Source organism: Vicugna pacos, chromosome 29 (genome assembly GCF_048564905.1).
Source record: "Vicugna pacos chromosome 29, VicPac4, whole genome shotgun sequence".
In the NCBI taxonomy this organism is placed as follows: domain Eukaryota; kingdom Metazoa; phylum Chordata; class Mammalia; order Artiodactyla; family Camelidae; genus Vicugna; species Vicugna pacos.
In genome coordinates this window covers 4,630,355-4,655,725 of record NC_133015.1, presented here as the reverse complement: position 1 = coordinate 4,655,725, position 25,371 = coordinate 4,630,355, and the positions used below count along the sequence as shown (strand labels likewise).

General features: G+C 40.2%; 1 protein-coding gene across 1 annotated transcript; it reads right to left on the bottom strand.

Moving 5' to 3' along the window:
* Nucleotides 1-6,407: 6,407 nt before the first annotated feature.
* PSKH2 (protein serine kinase H2) lies at nt 6,408-18,457 on the bottom strand. Its single transcript, XM_006202359.3, is given in 9 exon segments — nt 6,408-6,529; nt 6,532-6,694; nt 13,515-13,556; nt 13,558-13,599; nt 13,601-13,752; nt 13,755-13,959; nt 13,961-14,174; nt 18,275-18,408; nt 18,410-18,457. Coding segments are annotated over 9 exon segments (1,122 nt in total).
* Nucleotides 18,458-25,371: the final 6,914 nt, after the last annotated feature.

Below are 25,371 nucleotides of genomic sequence, written 5' to 3'. Positions count from 1 at the left end.
GAGGCAAACAAAATTGTTCTCATTTTCCTGAACTGATATACTGAGAGATACAATATAAATATAGGATTTTATAGAATTAGAAGAATTCTATAGGATATTGTTTCAAACAAATCCACTAGTTAATACTCGGAGCACCATTTCATGAAAGATTGGAAGTGGAGTCCCGAGGCCAGGACCACAGACAACAGAAAGAGGAAGACAAGGGTTTCAGAAGCCAAGCCTAAGGGAAGACGCCAAATGTGACCTCACAGCTGGACACGTAGGTGATAATTTCCAACTGCAGTGGGCTGAATGGTGACCCTGCAACATATGTCCAAGCAAAAAGCCAGAATGTGATTATATTTGGAATAACGGTCTTCTAAAATATAATCAAGGGAAAGATCTAGAGACGAGATCATCTTGAATTAAAGTGGTAAATCCAGTGATGAGTGTCCTTATACGAGACAGCAGAGGAGACACAGACACACAGAGGGAAAAGCCACATGAAGACCGAGGCAGAGCTTGGACTGCAGCCACGAGCTGAGGGGCGCCAAGGTTTGTCATCAACCACCGGAAGCCAAGAGAGAGCCAGGATCAGCTTGTCCCTCAGGACCTCCACGAGGAATCAGACCTGTAGACACTGTGATTTCAGACTCTGGTCTCCAGAACTGTTAGAGAACACATTTGCGTCGTTCTAAGCCACCCAACTTGTGACCATTCGTTTCAGGAGCCCTGGGAAGCCAATGCACCATCTCAGGTCTCCAGATTCAAATGCACACTAACTCACGTTTTAGGTTTCAGAACCTTTCTCTGTGAATTTAACTCTTGGTTAGAGTGACTTTTTGAAAATCAAGCTTCTTGACTTTGAAAAAACATTCCAAACAGATCAGTAATTCTTTGTCATATTAAGTTGAAGATGTTTGTACTTGAGCTTAAATATTTTAACTTTCCAGAAGTTTATACACTGAAAGACTATTCACCATCACATTTTTCTGACATATTTTAATACACAATGGTATGATGTGCAGCAGAATGAGAAAATACAGCTTCTGTGTGCATGAATTCTATTATCCTGTTATGTCAATCAAACACAGAACTCCTCAAAATACAGTTATCAACTTTATACTTATGTCATGCAAAGTAGATCTTTGTGACAAACTTTAAAAATATGCAAGCAAAGAGTAAACAATCACATAACTGTCAGAAGACAGGGAGAAAGAGTAAGAGAGAAAATACTAAGGTAAGAAAACTCAAGCAAGACAAATAATAAAAGACAAAATTTAAATGGATATTAAGACAGTGATGAAAGAGGAACTTGATATAATTATTCAGGATAACCTTGTTTTTTTCTGTTAAAAAAAAATAGAAGTGATTTCCTAAAAGTAATAAGAAATGTAAAAGGAAATATAAGATTTAATGTCTTTTATAAAGTAATCTGAGTGTTCTTTTCACTCAATTCATATGAACCCTGGTCAAGTAAAACATATCTAAGTATTTAGAAATTGGTCTGTAGTACCTAATTTCACCAGAGGATGGTAGAAGAGAGTCAAAACTTAAGAAAAAGTGCTCATTTACATTTTTCTCTCAGGAGTTCACAACAAAGTTACCTGATATGTCTAATTTATAGAATTTTCAAAATATTTTTTTTCAGAAATAAAATGGAGGAAGATGATACGGCCAGGAGTTTGGTTGATTTGCTCATGAGCTGGTTTCACTTGAGGTGGAGAGAGGAGGGTGGGAAGAAGTCCACCTTGGGATGTTAAAACGTAACCTACGAGTTCCTCGTCACATCAAATCAACATAGCAAGAAAGTAAGCCTGTGAAAGAACTATGGATTTTTCAAAGAAACAATTAGAAATAAACTGAGTTGGTCGGTAAGAACTTTACAAAAGCTGGAGTGAAGGGAACTAATTACCTAACCATAGCCTTCCACTCAAAACCCTTAAAAGATTTGGGGGCAGTTAACGAGGATCTGCGAGTAGCCAGCAGGAAACAGAAGGGTGGTTTTTCCTGCTCATGAAAATTCTTGTGGTACATGTCGCTAGACATTTTGTGCTTTTCCCATCTCATCCACCGACTTCTACAAATCATCAAGAGATTTAGATCAATGGGAACTTTGGCTGCTATGCGGGGAAACCCCTGGGGCAAGGTCGGACAGGAAATAGTCTGTGTTTCATTTTCAAACATCAAGTGCCTCCTAAGTGCAGACTACCAGGCACTGGGGTTTCAAAGATAAATAAGGTTGATCCCTGCCCTTGCGAGATTAAAAATACAGTAGTCATGAGCCACTGTCAGCCTCTCGGTCCTTCTAGCCTGTGGGTTCTCTCACTAATGGCCCCCAGTTACATTAGTGAGACTCAGTGTCACGCTCCTCTTCAGGGCATCTGAGTCATTTCTCCCTCTGCCTGGGTTCCTGACCCTTCTTATGTGTTCCCTGCTGCCCCAGATCGTCTCCCTGGATTCCAAACTCCCCGTCATTGTTCATCTCTGAGACTCGACCCACCTTCCTAGCCAGTCCTACCTCCATGCCCTGTGTTCAGTAGCCTCTTTTGGCCCTGCAATAACTGGGTCCTCACTTTGGGCTAGTGAATGCCCACAGATGGGCTAAGTTTGGGCAACCCTCATAAGCAAAGGATATGAAAGGAAATTATTTATGGAAATTGCAAATATTTACACAACTTCGGGTAATATTGTATCCCACTATTTCTTTGTCAACAAGGACAAAATTTAAGACCTCAGAGCCTTCCTCTTGTATTATCTCCCGGAAGTAATCCAACATAGAGGTTGTGGGAGGAGTTCTGAGTTTCTAATTGTAGACGTGCTGTGTGCCCATGAAAAAATTACTGCACATCTCTGAGCCTAAATTTCCTAATCTGTAAAATCCAGTTAGGGATAATACCCGTATCATAAGTTTGTTGTGAAGAGTAAATGAGGTCATGTATGTTAAAGGTCTTGGGCATAGTTCTTGGCACAAAGTAAGTGTTCAGTAAATGTTAGGACAGAATAACTTGGCTGCATGTTAAAGCTATTTTGTAATCATTTAACAGATCTGAGAGTATTAGCATTAGAATTTTCATTGCTTGTATTTTTGTTCTGAAATTTTCAATTGGAAAAGATATAAAATATCCAGTTACATAAAGAACCAGTTTTCACAGCTGATGAGTCAGCCGGTTTCCAATTTCTCTAGGGCTGCTTACTCAAGCTTCTCTGTTTTTAATTTTTTCATTCTGCCATTTGCATTTTTTTAAATGGAAGTGCTGGGGATCAAACCCAGGACCTCCTGCATGCTAAGCATGCACCCTAACGCTGAGCTGTACCCTCCCCACAACATGCATTTTCAACTGGATCTTCTTTTTACTACAGACTTAAAGCAAATACATCAGCTAAAAATTGTTTAAGGTACAAATTGGTATAAAATTAAAAGTGAACCTTTCCCTTTCATCCTAGACCCCCTCTTCTTTTTATCCCAGAGATAACCACTATTTTTATCAAATTCTTACAAGTCTTTCGAACTGTTTTTCTCACAAATGAGACCATCCTATAATACTCCTCTGCACGTGGCCTCTTTATTTTACACAATAACGTGTCATATAGCATGACATAAAGATCTACCATGTCATTTTTAATGGTAGTTGCCCATTGCTTAGATGTAACATGCTTTATTTAAGGAAGTTCCCATATTAATAGGCATTTGCTTATGATTCCTGTTTATATAAATAACAATGTTTTATACACTTTTACATGTATATCTTGCACACTTTGGCAAGAATATGGGTAGCGCGAATTATAGAAGTGTCACTATTAGGTCAAAGGGCCACTGCATTTTAAATTTGAATAAATATTGCTGCCACACTGTCCCCCCTCCGTCCTGCACCCCCGTGAAGTGGAAGCAGCTTGTACGCCTCTGCCTCAGTGGTGCAGGACAGTATGTGCTTCCCTGCAACCTGCACCGCACTCATCATCCAGGTGGTAAATTGCATTAATCTGACAGATGAAAAATTACTATCTTTTTGTTGTTTTAATTTTCATTTTTTAAGCGAAATTGAGCATCCTCACATTCTTATTAGCCATTTGTATTTTTATGAACAATCTGTCAAAATATTTGTCCGTTTTTTCTATTTCTTTCTTGAATCTGTATTTTTCTATAGTCAAGGAATTAACCCATTGTTTGCCATATGTGATACACTGCAATTTATACTAAAAATATTTGTCACAAATTACATACTCATATTTATATATCACATATAGTTGTCCCACACATATGACCTAAAAGATAAAATTAAAATAGAAAATTAAGACAGATTTTATGGTTATAGTAAAGGTTACTCTAGCATTTTATTATTGTATTTAACAAAATAAATTAAGTGATATCAACTGATGAATCATTATTTAATATATTTATCCATTCATATGAGTGATATTAAGTGATACACTTAATAATAATAATTTAAATCTTCTTTGTGTCATTTTACAAAAATTTACTCTACTAGGGATCAGACCATAAGCACCTTGGCTGAAGAACTAAATTTTGGAGTTTTCTTCCTTTAATACAGCATTTATACTTATTCCATGGTGGGTATTTAGAGCCATCCAGATATTTGATTAAATGATTCCAGAAGAAACCTGGGCTATCCAAAAAGAATTAGCAGTAGAGGGATGAAGCAAGTTGATCACATATATATTCTTGTGTAAGCTCTAGTGGGTAATGCATGCTAACACTAGAGAAAAATCACTGTTGTCTGATTCAGTAAAACCCCATTTTCCAGTGAATAATGCCCCAATTAGGCTGTAAGTTTCTGCTGGATAGATACTGCCTCTTAAGATTCTCTTTTGTTTTGAATTTTATTGTGGTAAGATGAGGTCTATTCTCTTAGCAAATGTTTTATCCTGCATTACATTCCTGTTAGCTGTAAGTACAAGGTTGTACAGTAGATCTCGGGAATCTTGCTTGACTGAAACTTTACACCAGTTCATTACTAACTCCCCATCTCTGCCTTCCCTCAGCCGCTGGCCACCAACCATTCCACTCTTTGATTCTATGAATTTGATCCATTTTAGATACCTCACATAAGTGGAATCCTGCAATGTCTGTTTTTTCTGTGACTGGCTTATTCAATTTAGCATAATGGACCAAGTTTCAGCCATGTTGTCGCATACTGCAGAATTCCCTTCTTTTTTAAGGCTGAATAGTATTCCATTGTATGTCTACGCCATGGTTTCTTATCCATTCATCTATCAATGAACACTTAGTTTGCTTCCACATCTTGGCTTTTGTGAATAATGCTGCAGTCTCTCTTGCGGATCTCAATTCAGTTCTTTTGGATAAACACTCAGAAGTGAGATTGCTGGATCATACGGTAGTTCTATTTTTAATTTTTTGAGAAGCTGCCGTGTTTTCCACAGTGGCTGAGCCGATTTACATTCCCATCAACAATGTACAGGGATTTCCTTTTCTGCACATCCTTACCAACACTTGTTTCGTTGATGACAGATGTGAAGGGATATCTTACTGTGGTTGTGAGTTGCATTTCCCTGGTACTTAGTAATGTTGGGCACTTTTTCGTGCACCTGTTAGTCATTGTATGTCTTCTTTGGAGAAACATCTATTCAAACCCTTAGCCCACTTTTTAAAATCGGATTTTGTTTTTTTTTTTTACTTTGGAGCTATAGGAGTTCCTTATATATTGGAGATTAACCTCTTACTGGATATATGCCTTACAAATATTCTCTCCCATTCTGTAGGCTGCCTTTTTGTTTCACTAATTGTTCCCTTTGCCATGCAGAAGCTTTTTAGTTTGAGGGAGTCCCACTGGTTTATTTTTATTTTGTTGCCTGCTAAGCTTTTTTGTATGCCCCGTAATTAACAATTTCCACGAATACCTGCAGACTAAAGATGAAATTGACAGACACTTGTAACTGTCTAGAGTGTTACTCAGTGGTTATTAACACCGTACACTGGTCTTAAATATAAATCAGTAATTTCAGGGTAAGTACATTTATTCCCTGTATCTAACCATCCCTGCCATGTCTTTGATTCATCATTCCCTCATATATTCATCCCTTATTCCTATAATCTTGTATTTTATCTAATTCATCAATTCTTAAGAGATTTTTTCATCTACTGTTTCCTACTATTTTTTTCATCTTCCTATTTCCTATTATGTACTACTTACTGTATTAGTCATCTTTTACAGCAGTATATTTTGGAGAATTAATATAGTTCCTGTATAAACATGGGAAAAATTATAGCTTAAAAAATGTTAAAAGGGAAGGTCACCATTACCCAACAATAACCACATGCTTCCGTGTCTTGGAGTCCTAGGGTGACTTTATTGTGATGAAATGGTCTCTACTGACCTAATGCTGTTCAGGAAGTCAATGCAACTGGCTTAAAATTGAATGAAGTGGTTTGAAAGGCCATCCGCTCACTAAAGTGAAGACAGTGGTGATTCTTCTACCCCTCAGTTTCCCTTGCTCCACATAAACCTTGATTTGTAATAAGACGGCGACTTAGAAGACTGTGCAGATGCAGGACTCTGAGAGTGAGGAGCTTCTGCATGAGGTTCTGAGAAACGACCTTCTGAAGGTTCTCCGTGCTGGCCCCTGCAGCCATGGCAATCACCCAGGGCCGGTCCAGGGCCTGCCCAGCCGACATGCGATGACCAGCCTCCAAAATCAGTAGTTTGTCGATAAAGTCCTTCGCCAAGTGGGAGGGCTGAGAAGAAATGTAAATAAATAAAATAGAATAAAATAAAATAAAAATACACACACAAACACACATAGAGAATCATGTTCTTAATTATAAAGATCAATGCTTATCAAATCCAAAAGACTTCTTCAAATAAGGAATTTGAACACTGTATCATTACAAATGGCCAACAGGCACATGAAAAAATGCTCAGTATCACTAATTATCAGAGAAATGCAAGTCAAAACTACAATGAGGTATGACTTCACACCTGGTCAGAGGGGCCATCATTAAAAAGCCCACAAATGATAAATGCTGGAGAGAGTGTGGAGAAAAGGGAACCTTCTTACACTGTTGGTGGGAATGCAGTTTGGTACAGCCATTATGGAAAGCAGTATGGAGATTCCACAAAAAACTAAAAATAGACTTACCATATGATCCAGCAATCCCACTCCTGGACATATATCCAGAGGGAACTTTAATTCAAAAACATACACGAACCCCAATGTTCATAGCAGCACTATTTACAATAGCCAAGACATGGAAGCAACCTAAATGTCCACTGAGACATGACTGGATAAAGAAGATGGGGTGTGTGTGTGTGTGTATATACACATATATATGCATATGTATATATATATATATAATGGAATACTACTAGTGTATTGGGTGTGTATATACACACACAATGGAATACTACTCAGTCATAAAAACAAATGAAATAATGCCACTTGAAGCAACATGGATGGACCTAGAGATGATCATACTAAGTGAAGTAAGTCAGACAGAGAAAGACAAATATCATATATCATTTATATGTAGGTGTAAAATATGATACAAATGAACTTTATTTACAAAACAGAAACAGACTCATACTCATAGAAAACAAACTTATGGTAACCAAAGGGGAAAGAGTGGAAGGGATAAATTAGGAGTTTGGGATTAACAGACATACATCACTATATATAAAGTAAACAAAAAGGTCCTACTATATAGCATAGGGAACTATATTCAATATCTTATAATAACCTATAATGAAAAAGAATATATGTGTGCATATGCATGTATAACTGAATCACTATGCTGTACCCCAGAAACTAACACAACATTGTAAATCAACCGTACTTCAATTAAAAAGAAAAAAAGAGGCTCTTGACATGAGAATAAGGATGCTTTTAGTTTTCCATTCATAAAGGAAACACTGAAGCTTAAAAGAGGATTGGGTAAAGCTCATCCTCAAAAAAAGAAGATAAGAAAAATAACAAAAAACTGAATTGGCCTATGAACTCTAAATCATTGGTTGACCCATTTTTCCACACATAACATACATTTAGATCTAGTCCCTATATTGTAACCCTCACAAACCATAAAATGAGCAATATAAAAATAATATTAAATCCAGCTATTTCTCAGTTTGTAAAAGCCTTTATGCATAGTTCTTTTCTCCTCAACTCCACGAATTCCGTTGATGAGATCAAGGTCAAGCAGTGCGACATAATCAGGGACGCCGACAGCTACTTCCCACTCTGATCACCGCCCCTGATGCTGAGGGCAACACCTACACAGTGTAAATGTGATGCACCACTGTTCCGACTCTTACAAATACTCACTGTTTGTGATGGAGTTTAAAAGAAGACACAGACACCTTCAATTTAAGGTAAGTCACAGAAGAGATGAAGAAAATGATATGCAGAAAATGAAGTATGATTTGAAAGATTCATAATCATTAAAATTGTTTTCTGTAAAAAAACTTTTAAAATAAAAATATCATTTAAAAGTATTGGGTGCCACTTTTTTTTTTTTTTGTAAGTGTAAGTATTTAGGAACTAAATCACAGGAATGGGAACCAAATTACTAGAATTACGGCCTAACTGAGATAGGGTGTCATGTTCATTATTGGCATCATGATGGAAAAAGAATGAAAGGGAATTCAAGTATCCAATCTTCTGCTCTCCTGTTCTTTTTTCTTCCTTAATAACCTGAGTGAAGAAGAAATATAGGAAAGAAAAATAAGAGAAATTAGTGGAGGTAATGAAATAGAAAGAAACTGGGGTCATGGCTGAGGAGCATAACTATCAGATCTGTTACTTCCAAGGGGTGTATCAGTGGGGAGGGTGTAGCTCAGCGGTAGAGCCCATACTTAGCGTGCACGGGGTCCTGGGTTCAATCCCCAGTGCCTCCATTACAACATAAATAAACCTCCCCCCCAAAAAAACACAGCAGCCAAGGGAGCTTATCAATATGCTTTTTTCTAACAGTACAACAATCACAGGTGAGTCTAAGCAGTTGGACACCGTCTTCTATTAATGTCCATGTGGGTTATTTTTAAAATATGTTTTTAACACCAGTGTTTATCCTTATCAACTAGCTAATATGATTATAAGGCTCGTTTTATTATCAATTTATTTCACACCAAAAAATGTTTCCTGTGATATAATGGAATCTAACGAGGCCAGAATATGTGATTCTCAACGCATTGGCAAGAATGTGTAATTTATCGTTAATATGAAAATGCTAATGCTACCCTTTCCTCACTATTCCATTTCAAAGGTGAAAAATGTACACTTGATAAGTAAAGTTTATCTATCTACATATATATACGTATAAGCAAAATTCAAACTTAAACAAAATTTTACTTAAGAAAATTCAAACTTCCAGTCCCAGTATTTTACATATTAATAGTAATTATAACAGAAATAGCTAACATATATTAGCACTATAGTAATAATGTAGTACTAATACAGTAATAAGGTAGTAATAATACAGTAATAATGTAGCACTAATATAGTCATAATGTAGTACTAATACAGTAATAATGTAGTACTAATATAGTAATAACAGTAATAACTTAGTACTAATTTAGTACTAACTTAGTAACTAATACTATAAATCTATTCTAAGCACTTTACATCTATTAGCTCCTTTGATCCTCACCACAACCCTGTTAGGCGGACATTATCATTACTTCCATTTGACAAAGGAAGAAACTGAGATATAGAAGAATCAAGGAGCACGCCCCAAGTTCACACAGTCAGCGAATGGCAGAGCAGGGAGTGGAGGGCAGCCAGCATGGCCCCGGACTGTGCTCTTAACCTTCACACTACGCTGCTTTACAAAAGACTCGTACAAACATGCGTTCACAGGCACACAAATGCTCTAAAAGTCTTAATTTCTTGTTAGTCAACTTATTCCCTTTTATGTGCTCTTGCATATGCTGTTCCATGTAGAAAGTACTCGCCTCCCGTTCAGAAGCTCCTACACTTCCTCCAAGTCACAGCTCACGTGTCCCCTCCTTCAGGAAATCTGACCCAACCTTCCTATGCAGTGAAAGACTCTCTTTCTTTGCTCCATGGACCTTGAGCCTTTGTTCCTATGCGTCAGAGCCCTTATATTTGAAGAGATGCAGAGTAAAACTTGGTCTCTCAGACAAGACCAAGAGATCCCTAAGTGCAGGGACACTGAGCATTTTTCACGTGGGTGTTCCCAGAGCTGAGCGTAATTCCTGGCATGAAGAAGGAAGAGGTTCAAATGGTCTCCAGGAGCATTGTGGATGAGTCCCCAACATGAGCCCTGCCACCTTGCCAAAGCCATTGGGATGGCATTGGTAACCAAGCAGATAAGCCAAGTCCTCGTTCTCATGGTGGGGAGAAAAGCTTTGCTCTCTCCCACCCCTTTCCCACCATGTGCTGTGTCTTGCATTTCAGGGAGCACCTGGAATGGGGAACACTTACCTCTATCCTGCAAAACCCAGTAGAGTAGAATAAATGTAGCCTTCAAACCACCTGAATATTCCAGGATGAATCTAATAATTTCATGAATTATCTAATAGTTTGCCTTACAATAAATTTAAAATTTGTATTCTATATTCAATGCAGTGATAGTTGAGACACATTTACTCATGGAGATACAGATCAGAATCTCAGTATTTTAAAAAGCAATTTGTTTTTATGAAATGCATTCTCTATGCTTAGCTTTTTGTGATATCTTATTGAGGACGAGTGGAAAAATATGAGAGTCCCAGCCCTCAAGGAGCCTACAATGTCTTAGAAAGAAGACATACAGATTAAACATCAAAACGAAACAAATTAATGTAACCCTAAGCAGTATTCAGGAAAAAATAAAAAAAAAAAAAGAATAACACAGTGGAATGGTCATTGAAGTTTCATGAAAAAGAATGTATTTCACACCAAAACATCAACAGAAATTAGGGAGTGGGGTATAGCTTCATGGTACAGCGAAAGTTTAGCATGTGTGAGGTCCTAAATTCAATCCCCAGTACCTCCATTTAAATAAATAAGAAAAAATTAACACTATAGCTAACTTTTTGCACATACATGAGTGGGGCTCCAGTACGGATGTGCCAAGTGTCTAGTAAAATATTTGCTATTTATGTTAAACATACCTCTCCTCTTCACCATCAGCAATATAGAACTTACACCTCTGGATGTTCTCCTCCTATTTATTCCACTTTTCCACCTGCCTTGTAAAGAAAAAAAGTAATTCACATGATGTGTCATACTGTTGCCAGTGGATGCAACTGGTGTTCCAGGTTCTTGTCCCGTCCCAGAAAGAATTCAGAGACAAGATGTAGTGGTTAAAAAAGTAAAGTGAGGATTTATTAAAGGATGGATAGTACACTCCCAAGGGGAGAGCGGGCAGGTGAGCAGCTGCCCCGAGTTTCTTTGGCAAGTTGGTTACATAGGGTGTAAAAATGAAGGGACGGAATATTCATTGGGGAGGGAAGGGTTTCGGGTCATATTCCCTGATGTTCATATCAACTCCACCTTCCCAAAGGGAGGAGGGATTTTTGTCCTTATTCAGTCTGGATCTGAACTGTCATGACGTCAGTGCATGATGGGTACTTCTGATCTGCAAGGCTAATTTTTATTGAAATGAGGGCATAATGAGCAAAAGGTTACCCTCGGACACTGGAGATTCTTGCCTTTTCTCACCTTTCTTCGTCAGTTTTCAGGCCACTCATCACCCCAAAAGTTCGGACCCCTTAACAGTCCAAAGGTTCCTGCTTTTCTCTCTCTGCCCAGGGGCCCCTGGTGCTCACATGATGTGTGGCTTCCTGCATTTGGCTTGTGCCCCTCCTTTCCACCCAATTCCTGCCATTTGGTCTGTGTCCCCCTTTCTCTGCTCATATCCAGCTCTCTGCCTGCTCTAACGATACCTGGAATTTCACTTACAGACAGAAGGACTTTTAAGAAGACAATACAAATTTATTACCTGACATGATAAAATGGTCTTTATTTCACAACATCAGGTGTGGGGATGGTTTGTTATGCAGCAACAGATAGCCCAAACAGAAGTATGTGCTCTTTGTAAACAAAACAAAACAGGAACACAAATAGATGCAAATTACAGAGAAGAAACCAAAATGATCCATAATCCGCAAACCAGAAGATAAATTCTGTTAACAAGGTATTGCATCGTATTGTGTTTCCACCAAGACTTTTTCCTGCACATGCATTTTCCCACATGATTGTGTTCATACTCCATACACAGTTTGGATTCTGCCTTTTTTTTTTTTACCCCCTTCCAGTATATTGGAAACATTTCCCAATACCAGTATAATTTTCAGACATGCATAATTTAGGGACTATCATATGAATGTCTCATAATGTATTCAAACATTCTCTGATGATTCGTTTCAATTTTCCAGTTTGGTAGGAAACTCAGATGAGCATCATTAGAATGAAACTTTGCTGCACCTGAGATTATTTCCTTAGATTCTCAGAAGTGGAATTAGCAGATCAAAATAAGTAAACTTTTTGAAGTTCTAGATGTGTATTTTCAAATTACTTTTCAAGAAATCTACAACTCATCCCCTCGGAATTATCTACAAGACCGCTAACCTCTTAGCACTTTTAGCAGCGATGAATAGAATTAAGCTGAGTATTTCTTTTATCTTTATCAATTTGAAAGCCAAAGAAAAGATATTGTCACCTTCATTTGCATTTCTTTGGTCATTAATGAGGCTATTCATTTTTTAAGTTTTTAATAATCAATGACATTCAACTGTCTGGGAATTCTTCCCACCCTTTCCTACCTCCCTGTGTAAATCTTAGTTCTCAATTACCAATTTGTCTGAGTTTCTTAAAGCATGTACATGTACCGTAAGATAGTAAATCTGTCAGAGAATAGAAAGTGTGATTTTTCAACTTGTTATGTAGCTTTTAGTTTTACATATAGAAGTCACACTTGAAATATGTATAATCAAACTATCAATACTTTTCTTTATGAAGGAAAAAAAAAACCCTTTATAGTTAAACATAAATTTGTTCACTTCTTCAACATGAAATAAATTTCCTGTTTTGCCCGGCATCCCACACATAAGCATTGGCAACTTTCCTTCCCTAAACAAAACAACAAAAAGTTAAACACAATGATCAACACTGGGAGTTCCAAGTTGAAACAGTGGATAAATATTTCACGCCAACTGTGAGGTTAAACAATTCACTGAGAAAACACTACGTCCCAAAAAGGGCTTGGCTTGTCAGTGTCATGTGCTAACCACAGACAACTGAGTCATCGAGGCCCTTGCTACCTTGAAGCCAATGGCTCTTTGCCTCACAGGAGACACTTAACAATGTCTGGAGACAATTCTGGTTGTCACAGCAGGGGGGAGGTGTGTATCTAGTGCATCCATAGATACCAGTATCTACCAGCAGGGTATCTACTGGTACCAGCTGGGTAGAGGCCAGGGATGTTGCTAACATCCTGCATCCTCCCTTCTCCCAACCCCACCCCCCATAAAGAATCATCCCGCCCTAAATGGCAATAGTGCTGAGGTCGAGGAATTATTCAAGTCCAACTCAGTAGGAATAAATTGAGCACTTACCTCTCCCATATAATTATATTTGCCATTCAGAATCTCCCTGTAAAAGCCTCATATGGCTTTCATCATCACAAGGCGGGAATCCGCTAAAGTGAAACATACCTGATTAATATACCAAGAGCCCACGTGTCAACTGCACCAGGATACGGTTTCCTTAGCCAAACCTCAGGGGCTATGTACTCTGGGGTCCTGCAGAGTGCCCTCATTGTCCAGGCACCACTTTTGTGCCCAGACTGTGTCAACCAAAATCTGTGATTAAAATTTCTGACTTTGCACCTGGGTGATAATATAAGCGATTTTCAAGCTTTAGGTCTTTGTGAGTTATTCTCAATGCGTGCAAATACCTAATGCCATCAGCAACCATCTGGAGGGTCCTGACAGCATCCTGCTCTGTAGTGGATCCTTGGGTGAGGAGTCAATCGAAGAGCTCCCCTCCCATGGCCATCAGGCTCCATCACGATGGAAACTCAACCCTGGACCTCAAAGATCTCCATGAGCCGGACGCTGTCACGACGGCTAACCCGCCACAGGATGGTGAGCTCAGATTCACACACCACTCTGCCTTCTCTCATTCTGGTTTCCATCACTTTTATTGCAAAGGGTTTCTTGGTGGTTTTCCGCTCCACCCTGACAGCCTTGCTGATAAGAGCCTTGATATCATATCTGTTGGAAGAAAAGCCAAATCTGTTATCCTCTGAAGTGATGATTTTCAAAGTTATCTAATTCAATGTTTTACATCTTTTCTTTTTATTCCCCCATCCACTTTCCTTGTTTATTGTTGTTTAATTGTGTTTATTATTTTTGAAAACCACCTCACATCCTCTTTTGAAATGGAAGCACGTGATAGAAAAGCAGTTAGTTAGAAGAAAGACAAACCACTGTACTAACAATAGCTACCATGTATTACATATTTGTTATGTGCCAGGAATTTTATCTTTTTTTAAAAAGTCCTATCTTATAAGATTCCTGCTGGGTGATATTTAAAAAGTTAAGTGATTTCCCAAGGCCACTCAGATTGTAGTTGAAGTAGACGAGATCGAAATCCAATCCCTTCAAATGCACTTCTCTAAAATCTCCCAGAAGAATTCTGGGACCTCCAGCTACCATTTTCTTTCCTTCCTCCAACTCTTGTTTTTTTATTATTCCGCAACAACCACCACCAAACCAGGTGGAGAGAATAAAAAAGAAGCTTAATCCTGTTTATAGCTTCTCCAAAGAGGGAGGGAACCACATCAGGAGACAGGGTACAAAGGGTGTCTTCCTCGGGTTACTTGACAGTGAGCGCTCAGCCCCAGGCACATCTCCCATCTCACCCAAGGTCACTTCTTTGTAGATGCCCACTGAGAAAGTGGACTATTATATACGTAGCACTATATTGTATATGTGCCGGTGTAAGGGCAGCTTTCAGAAGACTGGTGGGCACAGTGTTAGGATTATCCTGCAGCCTGCAAGCTGTCCATGGTTTACCCCAACCTGAGCAAACAGAATTTTAACCTGGGATGTATGTGAGTGATGTATAATTATCTCTCAGGAAGTCCAGGAAGTCAGCTAGGATTTCAAAGGCTAGGGATCTTAAACTTGAATTATCCTTGTTAACGTCGATCTAAATTTAAGAAACCTGTCAAAATTTAACTTTCTATCTCTATTCAAGAAATTCTGAGACAATGCCAGACTTAGAATTATGATTTTACAACTGGAGAGATTGTAAAATGGGAATGACTGAATCCAACCCCTCATTCTACAAATGAAGAAGTTTGAAGATTAGCTTAGCCGATTGGTTAAATTGTGGACTGAGGATTAGAACCCAGGTCTCCTCACATCATAATTTGGCGTTTTTCCCACTTTAATTAAAACTTCTCCCAAGGAAGGATGTCAGTGAATGGAATAGACTCTGGGAGGACGCTGGGAGAAGGTAATTCTTTGTCACATACTCAATACTAAAGATTCAAATGCAAGTATCAATCTGTGCTTTAAATAGCCTTATTTTTTATTGCTGAGTTTTTTCTTCCCATAATTTTTTTTGTATCCTTTTTTATTTCTTATATTCCTGTGCTGACTGAATAAAACTGGCATTTGGCTATCCTGGCTCACAGAAAACACCTTTGTTCTATACAGTGCATTTAATTTTCTGGCCAGCTAGCAATTTAGTAATCTTAAATGGTTTCTATCTCCTCTTTTCTTTCCAACTCTGCTTTTTTCATTCACATGCACTCCCAGTGTGATTTTGAAGATAATCACAGGCATTTCAAATTCTATTGCTTTATGGACCAACCCATTACCTCTTAGCGTGGATGAAAGCACTTTGCAAATACTAATTTATCACTGTGCCCTCAAAACTGCAGGAAAATTCATTTACTCATGAGATAAATCATCAGCTATCTGACGGATTACTGTTTCTGAGGAACTACACTCTCACTCCAATAAAGGGAGCTTATTCTGTACTGTTAAGGGGCCTTTCTAACCCCAATGTGTGAAAAAATGCGAGTGATCTGGCATTGGGGGAAACAGTGGGCTTTCAGCCAACATTTAGAGTAGTGGAAATAAGTGGTTTCACATTGAATAACAAACATCCCATAACAAATTCCTGAAGCTGCAGCTTTGCTTCTAAGACCTTGATAGCCATGGATGGTGACTCTTTTTATGAGGATGGTGACTATTTTTATGACGTGGGCAGCTGTATCTTGTGCATTTCCTGGCATGGAAGGGATAGCAATAAATGTTGAATGAAAGAATCACTCACTAAACACATATTATTTGCAAATTATCTCCTGTATTTTGGAAACGTTAAGGATGGAATGAGGCATGGGAGAACGCATCTCCAAGGAAGGTCCGCATCCCCCACTCCCACCCCCTACTCCCCTCTCCCACAAGGCAGCCTCAAAGTCACTTCTGTAGGTCGTGCGATTTTCCATCATCCCAGAGATGAGAGAAAATGAAATTATTACTGTGACCCCAGCTGCTACAAACTGGGAATTTTTTGAACATGATGAAAAAAAATGAAACATGAAAACAATAATACTATCACAACCCTGTTTGATAGAAGCAATTGGAATGAGCTCCAAAGAAAGTGAAAATACAGACTTAAAGGTCTGTCACCTGTCTACTGTTGTGGGATCACAACAGAGAGGAAAGACAGCTATGTTCTAGACACAATCCTGCCACCAATTTGGACAATTCACTCAATCTTCTGGGCTGCAATGCCTCATTGGCTAAAGAAGAGCCCTGAGTCAGTTTTTAAAGCCCTTTCAATCTTGAGATTTTCTGCTTCCATGACCCTTTGATACCCTAAGGGGCGGGGACTACCCCTGGGGGGAGGCTATGAGGATGGATAAAGAGGTGGATAACCAGAGGGCCCTGGTTACTGATGACCAGAGACACCACCCAATAAGTTCAATCTTGACAAGACCCCATGTCCACTGATTCAAGTCCAGCCGGATCAGCTTGGTTCTTCTCTAAGCTTAGCCACAACTGGACGAATCCTCCAGTCATCCGTGTACTGGAAGCTCTGAGGAGGCCAGGAAATGGCTCTGCATAGATTCCGGCCAGAACACCATGATGAGGTCACCACAGTATCCTAGGACTAGAAGTGTCCCCGAGCAGCCAGGGGAGCCACTCACCGCTGTGTCCCAGCAAGCAGGGCAGTGTGGAAAGGGACCCTGTGATTTCCTTCCGCTACCTGGCCAACGTGGTGCACTGAGGAAATTACTTCTCAGGCCAACCAACCTGCTTTCCCTGCTCATTTCTTACCGGTCAGCTAGGTCTTCGTTTTGCCTTAGGAAGACAATAAAAAGAATTGTGCTAATATCTACATGAGAACTCGCACCATGCACTGTGCTGCATAATTTACATATATTACTTAAACCATCCTCACAGCATGCTTACGAGGTAAGCATTATTATTAGTCCCATTTTACAGAAGTGGACACTGAGGAAGGAAAAAGGATAAGGAAATTCCAATCACACACAATAGAAAAGACTGGAGTGGATCTCAAGTCTGGTTGATTCAAAAGCCAGTTTCTAGTCCACCAACTATGATCTCCTTTTCTAGAATGTAGTAGAAGGTCCTTCACACACAGCCCAGCTCCCGTATATGTGTGGTGGGGTCCCTGTGGGGGTGAGCGGCCGTTTCCCCAACTAAGAGGTCCGGGAGCCCCTCCCGTTCCTCAACGCTGCTCCTCCTTTCCTTTCGGTCTGGAACTTTCTCTCCCCTCCGCCCTCCCTGCTCTTTAGAAGAGAAACTGCCCTGGACACTTGTTACATACAGCGAGGAAGACGGCATTCCAAATTATTGCCATCGAGGTCAAAACTACTGCAACAGGGAAGAAGGACTGAACTCAATTGTGGAAAAAGTCAAGAGACTTGTAAGGCTGGAGTGAGTCTGCAGGAAGTCACCAGAGGGCGTTGGAGGGACGCTGTCTACGTGACCCGACCCCCGTGTACTGGAAGTTAGACCCCTGCCCTCCCACAGAGACGGGACAATAGGGGCCCCGTCTTTCCTGGTGATTACGTTTCAAAGGAATGCCAGCCGGGTCCTTGAGAAAGACATTTCTGGGTTGTGGAAGTTTTACCTCTCAAAGGGGCAGAGGGGATGGAGGGAGGTCAGGGAGCCTGTCTAAGGTCGCCAGGCCCAGGAAACATGAAGGCTGCCTGGGTCAGCGTTCACCTTGCTCAGCCCGGCCCCAGCCCAGCCCCAGTCCTGCCCTAGTCCAGCCCCAGTCTTGCCCCAGCCTAAACCTTGGACCCTCGCTTTGCTTGGCGCTTTACCTGCTGAGGCCCCGGGGATGGAACTTGGCTTGGAAGTGGGCGCCCTGCATCCGGCCAGCCGCCTTGGTCGTCGCCTCCGGCCCAGGTCCTCCGGCCCAGCTGCTTTGGCCTTGACCCTCACCCTGGACGGGGGCTGGTCGCGGGCGGCTCCAGGACCGCCTTCCTGCAGGCGCCACACCTCATGCCTGCAGCCGGGAGACAGGCCTGCGCTCCCCTGGCAGCTGCCCAGTTATCCCCGGACAGAGAGGACGGGACAGAGCCTGCGCCTCACGGGGTCTCCAAGGAAGAATGCACAGCTGATGGTCAGGCCGCCACGATCAGCACTGACTACTTATCCATAGTAGATCTGGACATAGTAAAAGCAAAGTGGACTTGAAGGCAAGAGCCTGGGCTTAATGCTCAGTGCCTCAGTTTTCTCATCTGTGAAATGGGGACATGGGCATATCCGGTTATATGAATCTGTAAAGGACATCCTCCCTCGAAAAAGTTTGTATGTCTCCTAGGCGGAGCTCACCCATATCCAGATGACATGAACGTTAAATGTAATGCTTTTTAAACCCTCTAAGTTTAAAGTATAGCATTCACTGTGCTCTATGGCATTAACTGAGAGCACTAGCCTGTGTCTGGCACTCCGCTAACCCCTACAGCTGCAAGACATCACCCTCTGGGTGATGCATCTGAGACAGAAAAATTCTGGGCAAACCCAGATGTCTAGAGCCCAGCCCGATGCACTATGCAAACATGAGGACAGCAAGCTGCGGGGAAAATGCCGCATCGTTTATGATACATAATATTGAGTAACAATATATTGCATTATTAACTGTAATTATTACATAGTATATAATCTTGTATTTTATGTATTTCATCCTTGTAGTCATAATTATTTATATATTTAAGTATGTGTGTATATTAAATACTTTATAAATATCATTCTAGTGCATATTTCATGTATTGGTTAGCTATCAATATATTGATTACATATAATTACCTTGATACATTTCATACAGATGACGTGTGGGGAGTGACATTCAGGGAGGAGCAGACACGACAAGATCAGGCCCCCCCCTGGCAAGTTGCGTCACCAGGAAACAAAATAAGAGTCACCTAGGTTCTCAGTCACCCAAAAAAAAAGATTTTTGAAGAGACAAAAAAGTGTGATTAGCAAAATTTTTATTAGTGAAAAAAAAATAGTGAAAGATAGTGCACCCCTGGGAACGGGAAGCAGGTCAATCCAAGAGAGGAAAAGTGGCGCCGTCCCCTCATTTTTCCTGTTTTTATTTCCTGGTTTCGTGAGTGATGGATTCATTGATTGATTGACTGATTGACAGCTCAGGCTCCGTGTGCTCTGGATTGCTCCTTTCCCCTTCCTCCCCCACTGCCCAGTGCTTATTTCTATCTAAACTGCCTGACAGTTATGGATCCAGAACTGGAGGTCAAGTCTCCCAACTTCCAGCCTACTGCTCTTTCAATGGGCCTTTCCTTTCTAATTTCATTTAACTTTTAGTCTGGCTTAACGGAGAGCATCTGTGTGCAGTCCATTTGTCATGGATTTGCCCAGTAGAACTGTACTTTGAAGGAAATTTTAAAATATAACTTGGGGTGTAGCCAAGAGAAAAATGAACCCATCCAGGAAAAGGCATTTAACTACCAATAATACAGACTGTTCATGACGAAGAGCCCTCAGAAAGCTCCGAGTACCAGGAAACAGAAGGTTGGTTGTAAGCGGGTGAACGTCTTGTGCTTTCGTGTCTCAAGCTCACAAACGAATTCACAGAAAAGGAAAAATAAACAGAATGGAAAAGAGAAGAAAAGGGAGCAGATGGAGAGAAGTGAATCATTCAGGTGCCGCACAGGGCGCAGCCGTGGAGGGCGGTGTGGATGCGAGCGGCCCAGCGGATGGGTAGCATCCTCCGTGAATCCCGGCCCCGGGCAGGGGTGACAGCCCCCTGCCGTCCCGTGGCGCAGGCCCTCAGCGTGTGCCCCCCACCCCACGCTGGGAGAGCTTTGTCAAGGGCCTCCTGCTAAGCCTGAACCCAACCAGGTTCCCTGAAAATTGGCTAAGACAGTCCCTGGTTTTTAACCCCTGTAAAATACAGAAGACGGTCATTAGAAACCACTACTTCGTTCTCCTTTGGAAAGCGCAACCTGTTACCTGGAAGTGTTGTTGACCGTATAAATCCCCTGACTAGAGACAAAACTTAACTACTTACGCATTCAAAGCTGTTACTTTTAAGGGCTTTCCCCCAAGCTTTGAAATGTTAGCATGTTAACAACACATCACGAATGTGTTCTTTCAGCCTAACTAACCCATCGGAAAGGATCACTTCCCGTGGGGCGTGGTGTCCCACTGCAGTCCCCGGTGTGTATTTCTCTTCATCATGTATAATTTTTCATTGTTCTGGAGACGACTCAAACAGTGTTTGGGACCACATGCTATTTACATGTTAATTAACTAGTTTATAGTTATTTAAATTACATATTGTAACCTAATTGAAGTAATAGGGTTGTTCAAATACATTTTAGACTTAAGCCGGTTTTACAAATGAACTTTTATTTTTATGTCCATGTGCTTAGTGCTTATAAATGGCTTTCTGTAACACACCAGTTGAATAAATGAAAAAAGGTGTTTAACATCTGGTTCTGCACTAAACTTTACTCCAGCGGTGTTTTTCTGAAGAGCATTAAATAAACTGAACCTCCAGCTTCTAAAGAAAAAGCAATCTTATCTCATCCTCATCTTCCATCCATTGCCCCAAAGTCACAAATTCTTATTAAACAATCAGTCATAACGTTCGTAACAATACGTAACACACTGCTCTGTCACTCAGGGCCGGGTTCCCTCCTATACCCAGTTTTTAAAAAGCAGAGTTAGAAGGGAGCACTGAGTCCTGGGCAATAGAGATTCTGAACCCGTAGACCCTTCCCAGAATAACACTCTGGCTTCTAGTTCACAAACTGATTTAATTAAGTAATTTGCTTTGTGAAAGATACCTTCCACAAATTATAATCCAATCCCTAAAGAATTTTGCACTGAAAGGATTTAAAAAATTATGCCAAATCAATAGCTCAAAGACTTACACTGCCATTTAGGGAAAACTCACTTCTTTTCTACATGAACAATATTGGCTCAAAACACGAAAAATAAAATTATACACTTTTTGTATCCTAGTCCATCTCAGTCTTTAATACATGTCAGTAAAGAAAGAGGACAAAACAAGAAATGAAGGGTGTCCCAAGGAGTTATATACTGGGAAGCCCGACAATTCTATACCTTCCTCTACAGCTTAAGAATAAAAAGATAAAACTGAAAGGCATGGTTAACAGATAAAATGAATTCGCTTCATTTAGAATGAGTTCCTCTTCGAATAGCTGCAGTTGTCTTGTTTTTCAAGTTTTCCTTCTCTTTAGAGCCTCCTTACTGGGATGAATTCTTGCTGGAGTGATCTCATGTCTGAAACATCAGTTTGAAGGTGTTTATTGACTTCCTTTCCCCCAAAGTGCAGGGTTTGTGTTTGTCATGACAACTAGCGTGGGGCTTTTTCAAACCAATTTCACATACAAAGCAAAACGTGGAACCAACAGCCCAAAGCTGCAGTCTGAGCTTTCTTCCCATAAACCAATAATAAAGAGCCTCTGAGTAGGATGCCTTTGTGTGAAATTCAGGGATGGGGGAAACCTTCCTGCTGTCCTTGGTAGGCTGCTTCTCACTATCCCCCCAAAAACAAAAAACTGTGATAATTCAGACAAATTAGTAAGCAATTTTCAATTACCAAAGAGGTCCTGTCTCTGCTACTACAGTAGTGAATCACTTCCACTAACTTGCATGGCTCTCCATTTAGCATTGGAAAAAAAAGAGCATTTAGTTTTTGTTGAATGTCAAGTTTTACAAGTTATTTATCTTATAATTATAAAAGAAGAAGATAGCATTGGTGGGACAGAAAGGAAGGAGGTGGGGCAGAACCATTCAAAGAATGACACCGCAATTAGCACCAAGATGGCGGAGAATTCAATTCCCAATAGACTCTGAGGTCCAGGACGGCAGGAGATTTGACTTCCAGTAGACATTGAGCCTCATTTTATGTTTACTGTAACATATTAGTGTGGTCAATGGCACTCCCACAGGCTCCATGACGGTTCCAAGGCTGACTGTAAAAGGTCAAATAGAGGGCACTTGCCCAATTTCTGGGAATCCCAGTCCCTTCCCACTTGCTAGCATATGAAGTTACCGAGCCCATGAAAAGTAGCAACACCACGCCTCGGCCTCTTGCTCCCTCACCTTCACAGACGGCCTGCACTCAGCCCATGGAGTGTGTATCTCTCTGAATAGATCTACCTTCACCGTATCATTGCTCACTCTTGAATTCTTTCCTGTGTGAAGCCAAGGTGCGCCCCAAGGGACTCAGCCGAGACCCGGGACACGGCCATCCTCTCGCACCCCATTTCCCTGTCATTAGTGTATAGTAGTAAATGGCAGGTAAGCTCTCTGCTGTGAAGTAGAAGCACACATTTGCCTTTTTTTTAATAGTAATGAATCAAAGAAGCCAACAGCCAACCCGTGAGTGAAGTCTCCCTATCAGTGTATAAATTAAAGAAACAAGCTACAGTAAGAGAGTTCTTCTGTGATATTTTAGCTAATTTGCCTAAAGCAATTCTGCTATCTCAAGTTGACAGTTTGCATCCAAAGCCTTTTAAAAATGGTGATTAGAAATAGGTTTATTACAGGGAAAAATATTTACAATATATTTCTGGATGGGAAAAAAAAAAACCCACAAAGCTATATAGTGTGATTTCATTCGTAAACTCAATAAAAAGATAAATTCCCACGGTGAGGAAGGAGGCATCCAGCCAGCAAACAAACAGCGAGGAACCAAGGCCTGCTGACAACCGTATAGGAGTGAACTTGCGAGCAGATTCTCCGACCCTCGCTGAGCATTGAGATGAGTACAGCCCCAGACCACAGCTTGGCTGCCACCTCGGGAGAGCTTGGCTCTGAAAGTAGACTTTCCAGGTTCAAGTCCTTTTTAACACGCTTACCAGCACTATGACCTTAGGAAAGTTACCTAACCTCTCCGTGCCCCAAGTCCTCTTACCTATGAATCTGAAATAAGAACAGCACAAATGTCATAAGGCGGTTGTGAATAACTTCATTCATGTAAAGCACTTAGTACCTGGAATATTATAAATGCTCAGTAAATATCATTATTGTGATATCTTATATATAGCAATTGCAAATTATACTAAAAACTAACATAAGTGAATGGTTTTAAGGCGTTGTATTAGTTGTCTAGTGTTCCATAACAAATCTCCCCCGAATTTAGCAGCTTTCAAACAACGAAGGCAGCTGAGAAGTGTCCCCTGTCTCTCAGGAATAGGTCTCCCTGGGCAGGCCCACCACACTTAGGCACCAGGGAGGCTATGCCTGCAAAAACGCAGAGATAGATTTCAAGGCACGGTTGGCCGGGCCCTCTGTCGGTGATCTCCTTATAGGAAAAGGTTCTCAAGGTACAGTTCTCAATGCTGCCAAAGATAATCAAGTATCAAGACAATTGTTATGCAAAGAAAACTGTATTTGAATACCCAGATGACCTTTTTTTTTTGCATTTTTTTTAAATTGAAAGTATAGTCATTTACAATGTGTTGGTTTCTGGTGTACAGCATGTTTCAGTCATACATATACATACATATGTTCCTTTTTATATTCTCTTCTATTATAGGTTACTGCAAGATACTGAATATAGTTCCTATGCGTTACAGTGGAAACTTGTTGTTCATCTGTTTTACATACAGTAGCTAATATCTACGAATTTCAAACTCCCAAAGTATCCCTTTCCACTCCCTTCACTCCCTGGTAACCATAAGGTTGTTCTCTATTAGACAAACTATTTTTTAAATGAGTTTTTTTAACAAGCAAAAATCAAAACTTTTATTCCAAGAATGTCTGCACAGTTTTCATAAACATTTCAAAAACCAGTGGCTTAGAGACCAATTTCTAACTTAAATAAATCAACCTTTCTTAACTATTTCCTAAAAAAGGCCCTGGATTTCCCTGCTGCAAAGTTTAATTCAAACAAGGCTCCAGAAGAAGTTAACAGAAAAAAAAAAGAACCTTGGTTCTTGATTGACTTGTGGTTTCAAGCCATTTCCACAACACAGATGAGAGATTCTTCTCATAATCTGTTATTCCCACACAAGACTCTCTCTCCAGGGAAATAACTTTCTCTTCCTAGGACACCGTCAGCTGCCTCCTTGGCAAAGTTTTTCTCTCCGACTGTGAGTCTGTGACCAATTTTCTCTTTCCAGCATTTTGGGAAAACCTGCTGTGGACTGAAATTGGAGGTCACGGTTTCCTTCCAAACATTAGTCTCAGAATGTAGGACACAGCCCTCCGCCCGAGAGGAGCCTATGGCCAAGATGCAAAAGCTTTCAAGACCTAATCTCGTCCCCTGTCATCAACTCCTCTAGCGTCCAAATTTGTCAGGTGCCCTTTGGCTTCAGGAATAGCAGAGAATGTTTAAATCCAGATTTATTCCTCCACTATGTGAAGTTTTTAATCTCTGAAATCCTGTTTTGTTTCATTTTGGTTTTTTTTTAAGACATTGCTTCTTGGTTTATTTACTTCAATTTCCATTTGCATGCTGGATGCTTTAATAAAATACTAAATTTCAGGCTGGGAAGGGATGAGCTCTTAAGTTATTAAATTATTATCATTGGTTTGTCCCTATATGTTTGTGCCTTTTAGAATACTGAATATATAACCATCAGCTGAAAAAATAGCTCAGATGAGGAATCTAATAAACACCCAGAGTTTAAAAGCATTCATCAATTTGTTATTTTCAGTCGCATTTTCCTCTTGCTTGATCCCAGGCATGACCAACGGTTCTCAAATTTTAATGTGCATAAAAATAACTCGGGGAGCTAGTTAGAAATGTGAATTCCAGGACACCATCCCCCAAATTTCAGATGCACGGAGCCTGGGAAGAAGCTCAAGAATCTGCATTTTTAACAAACCAATGCAAAATGGTCTATAAACCACAATTTGAAAATATTGTTTTAGACATTCAGATCTCAAAGTCATACATTTAAACCGAAGAATCATA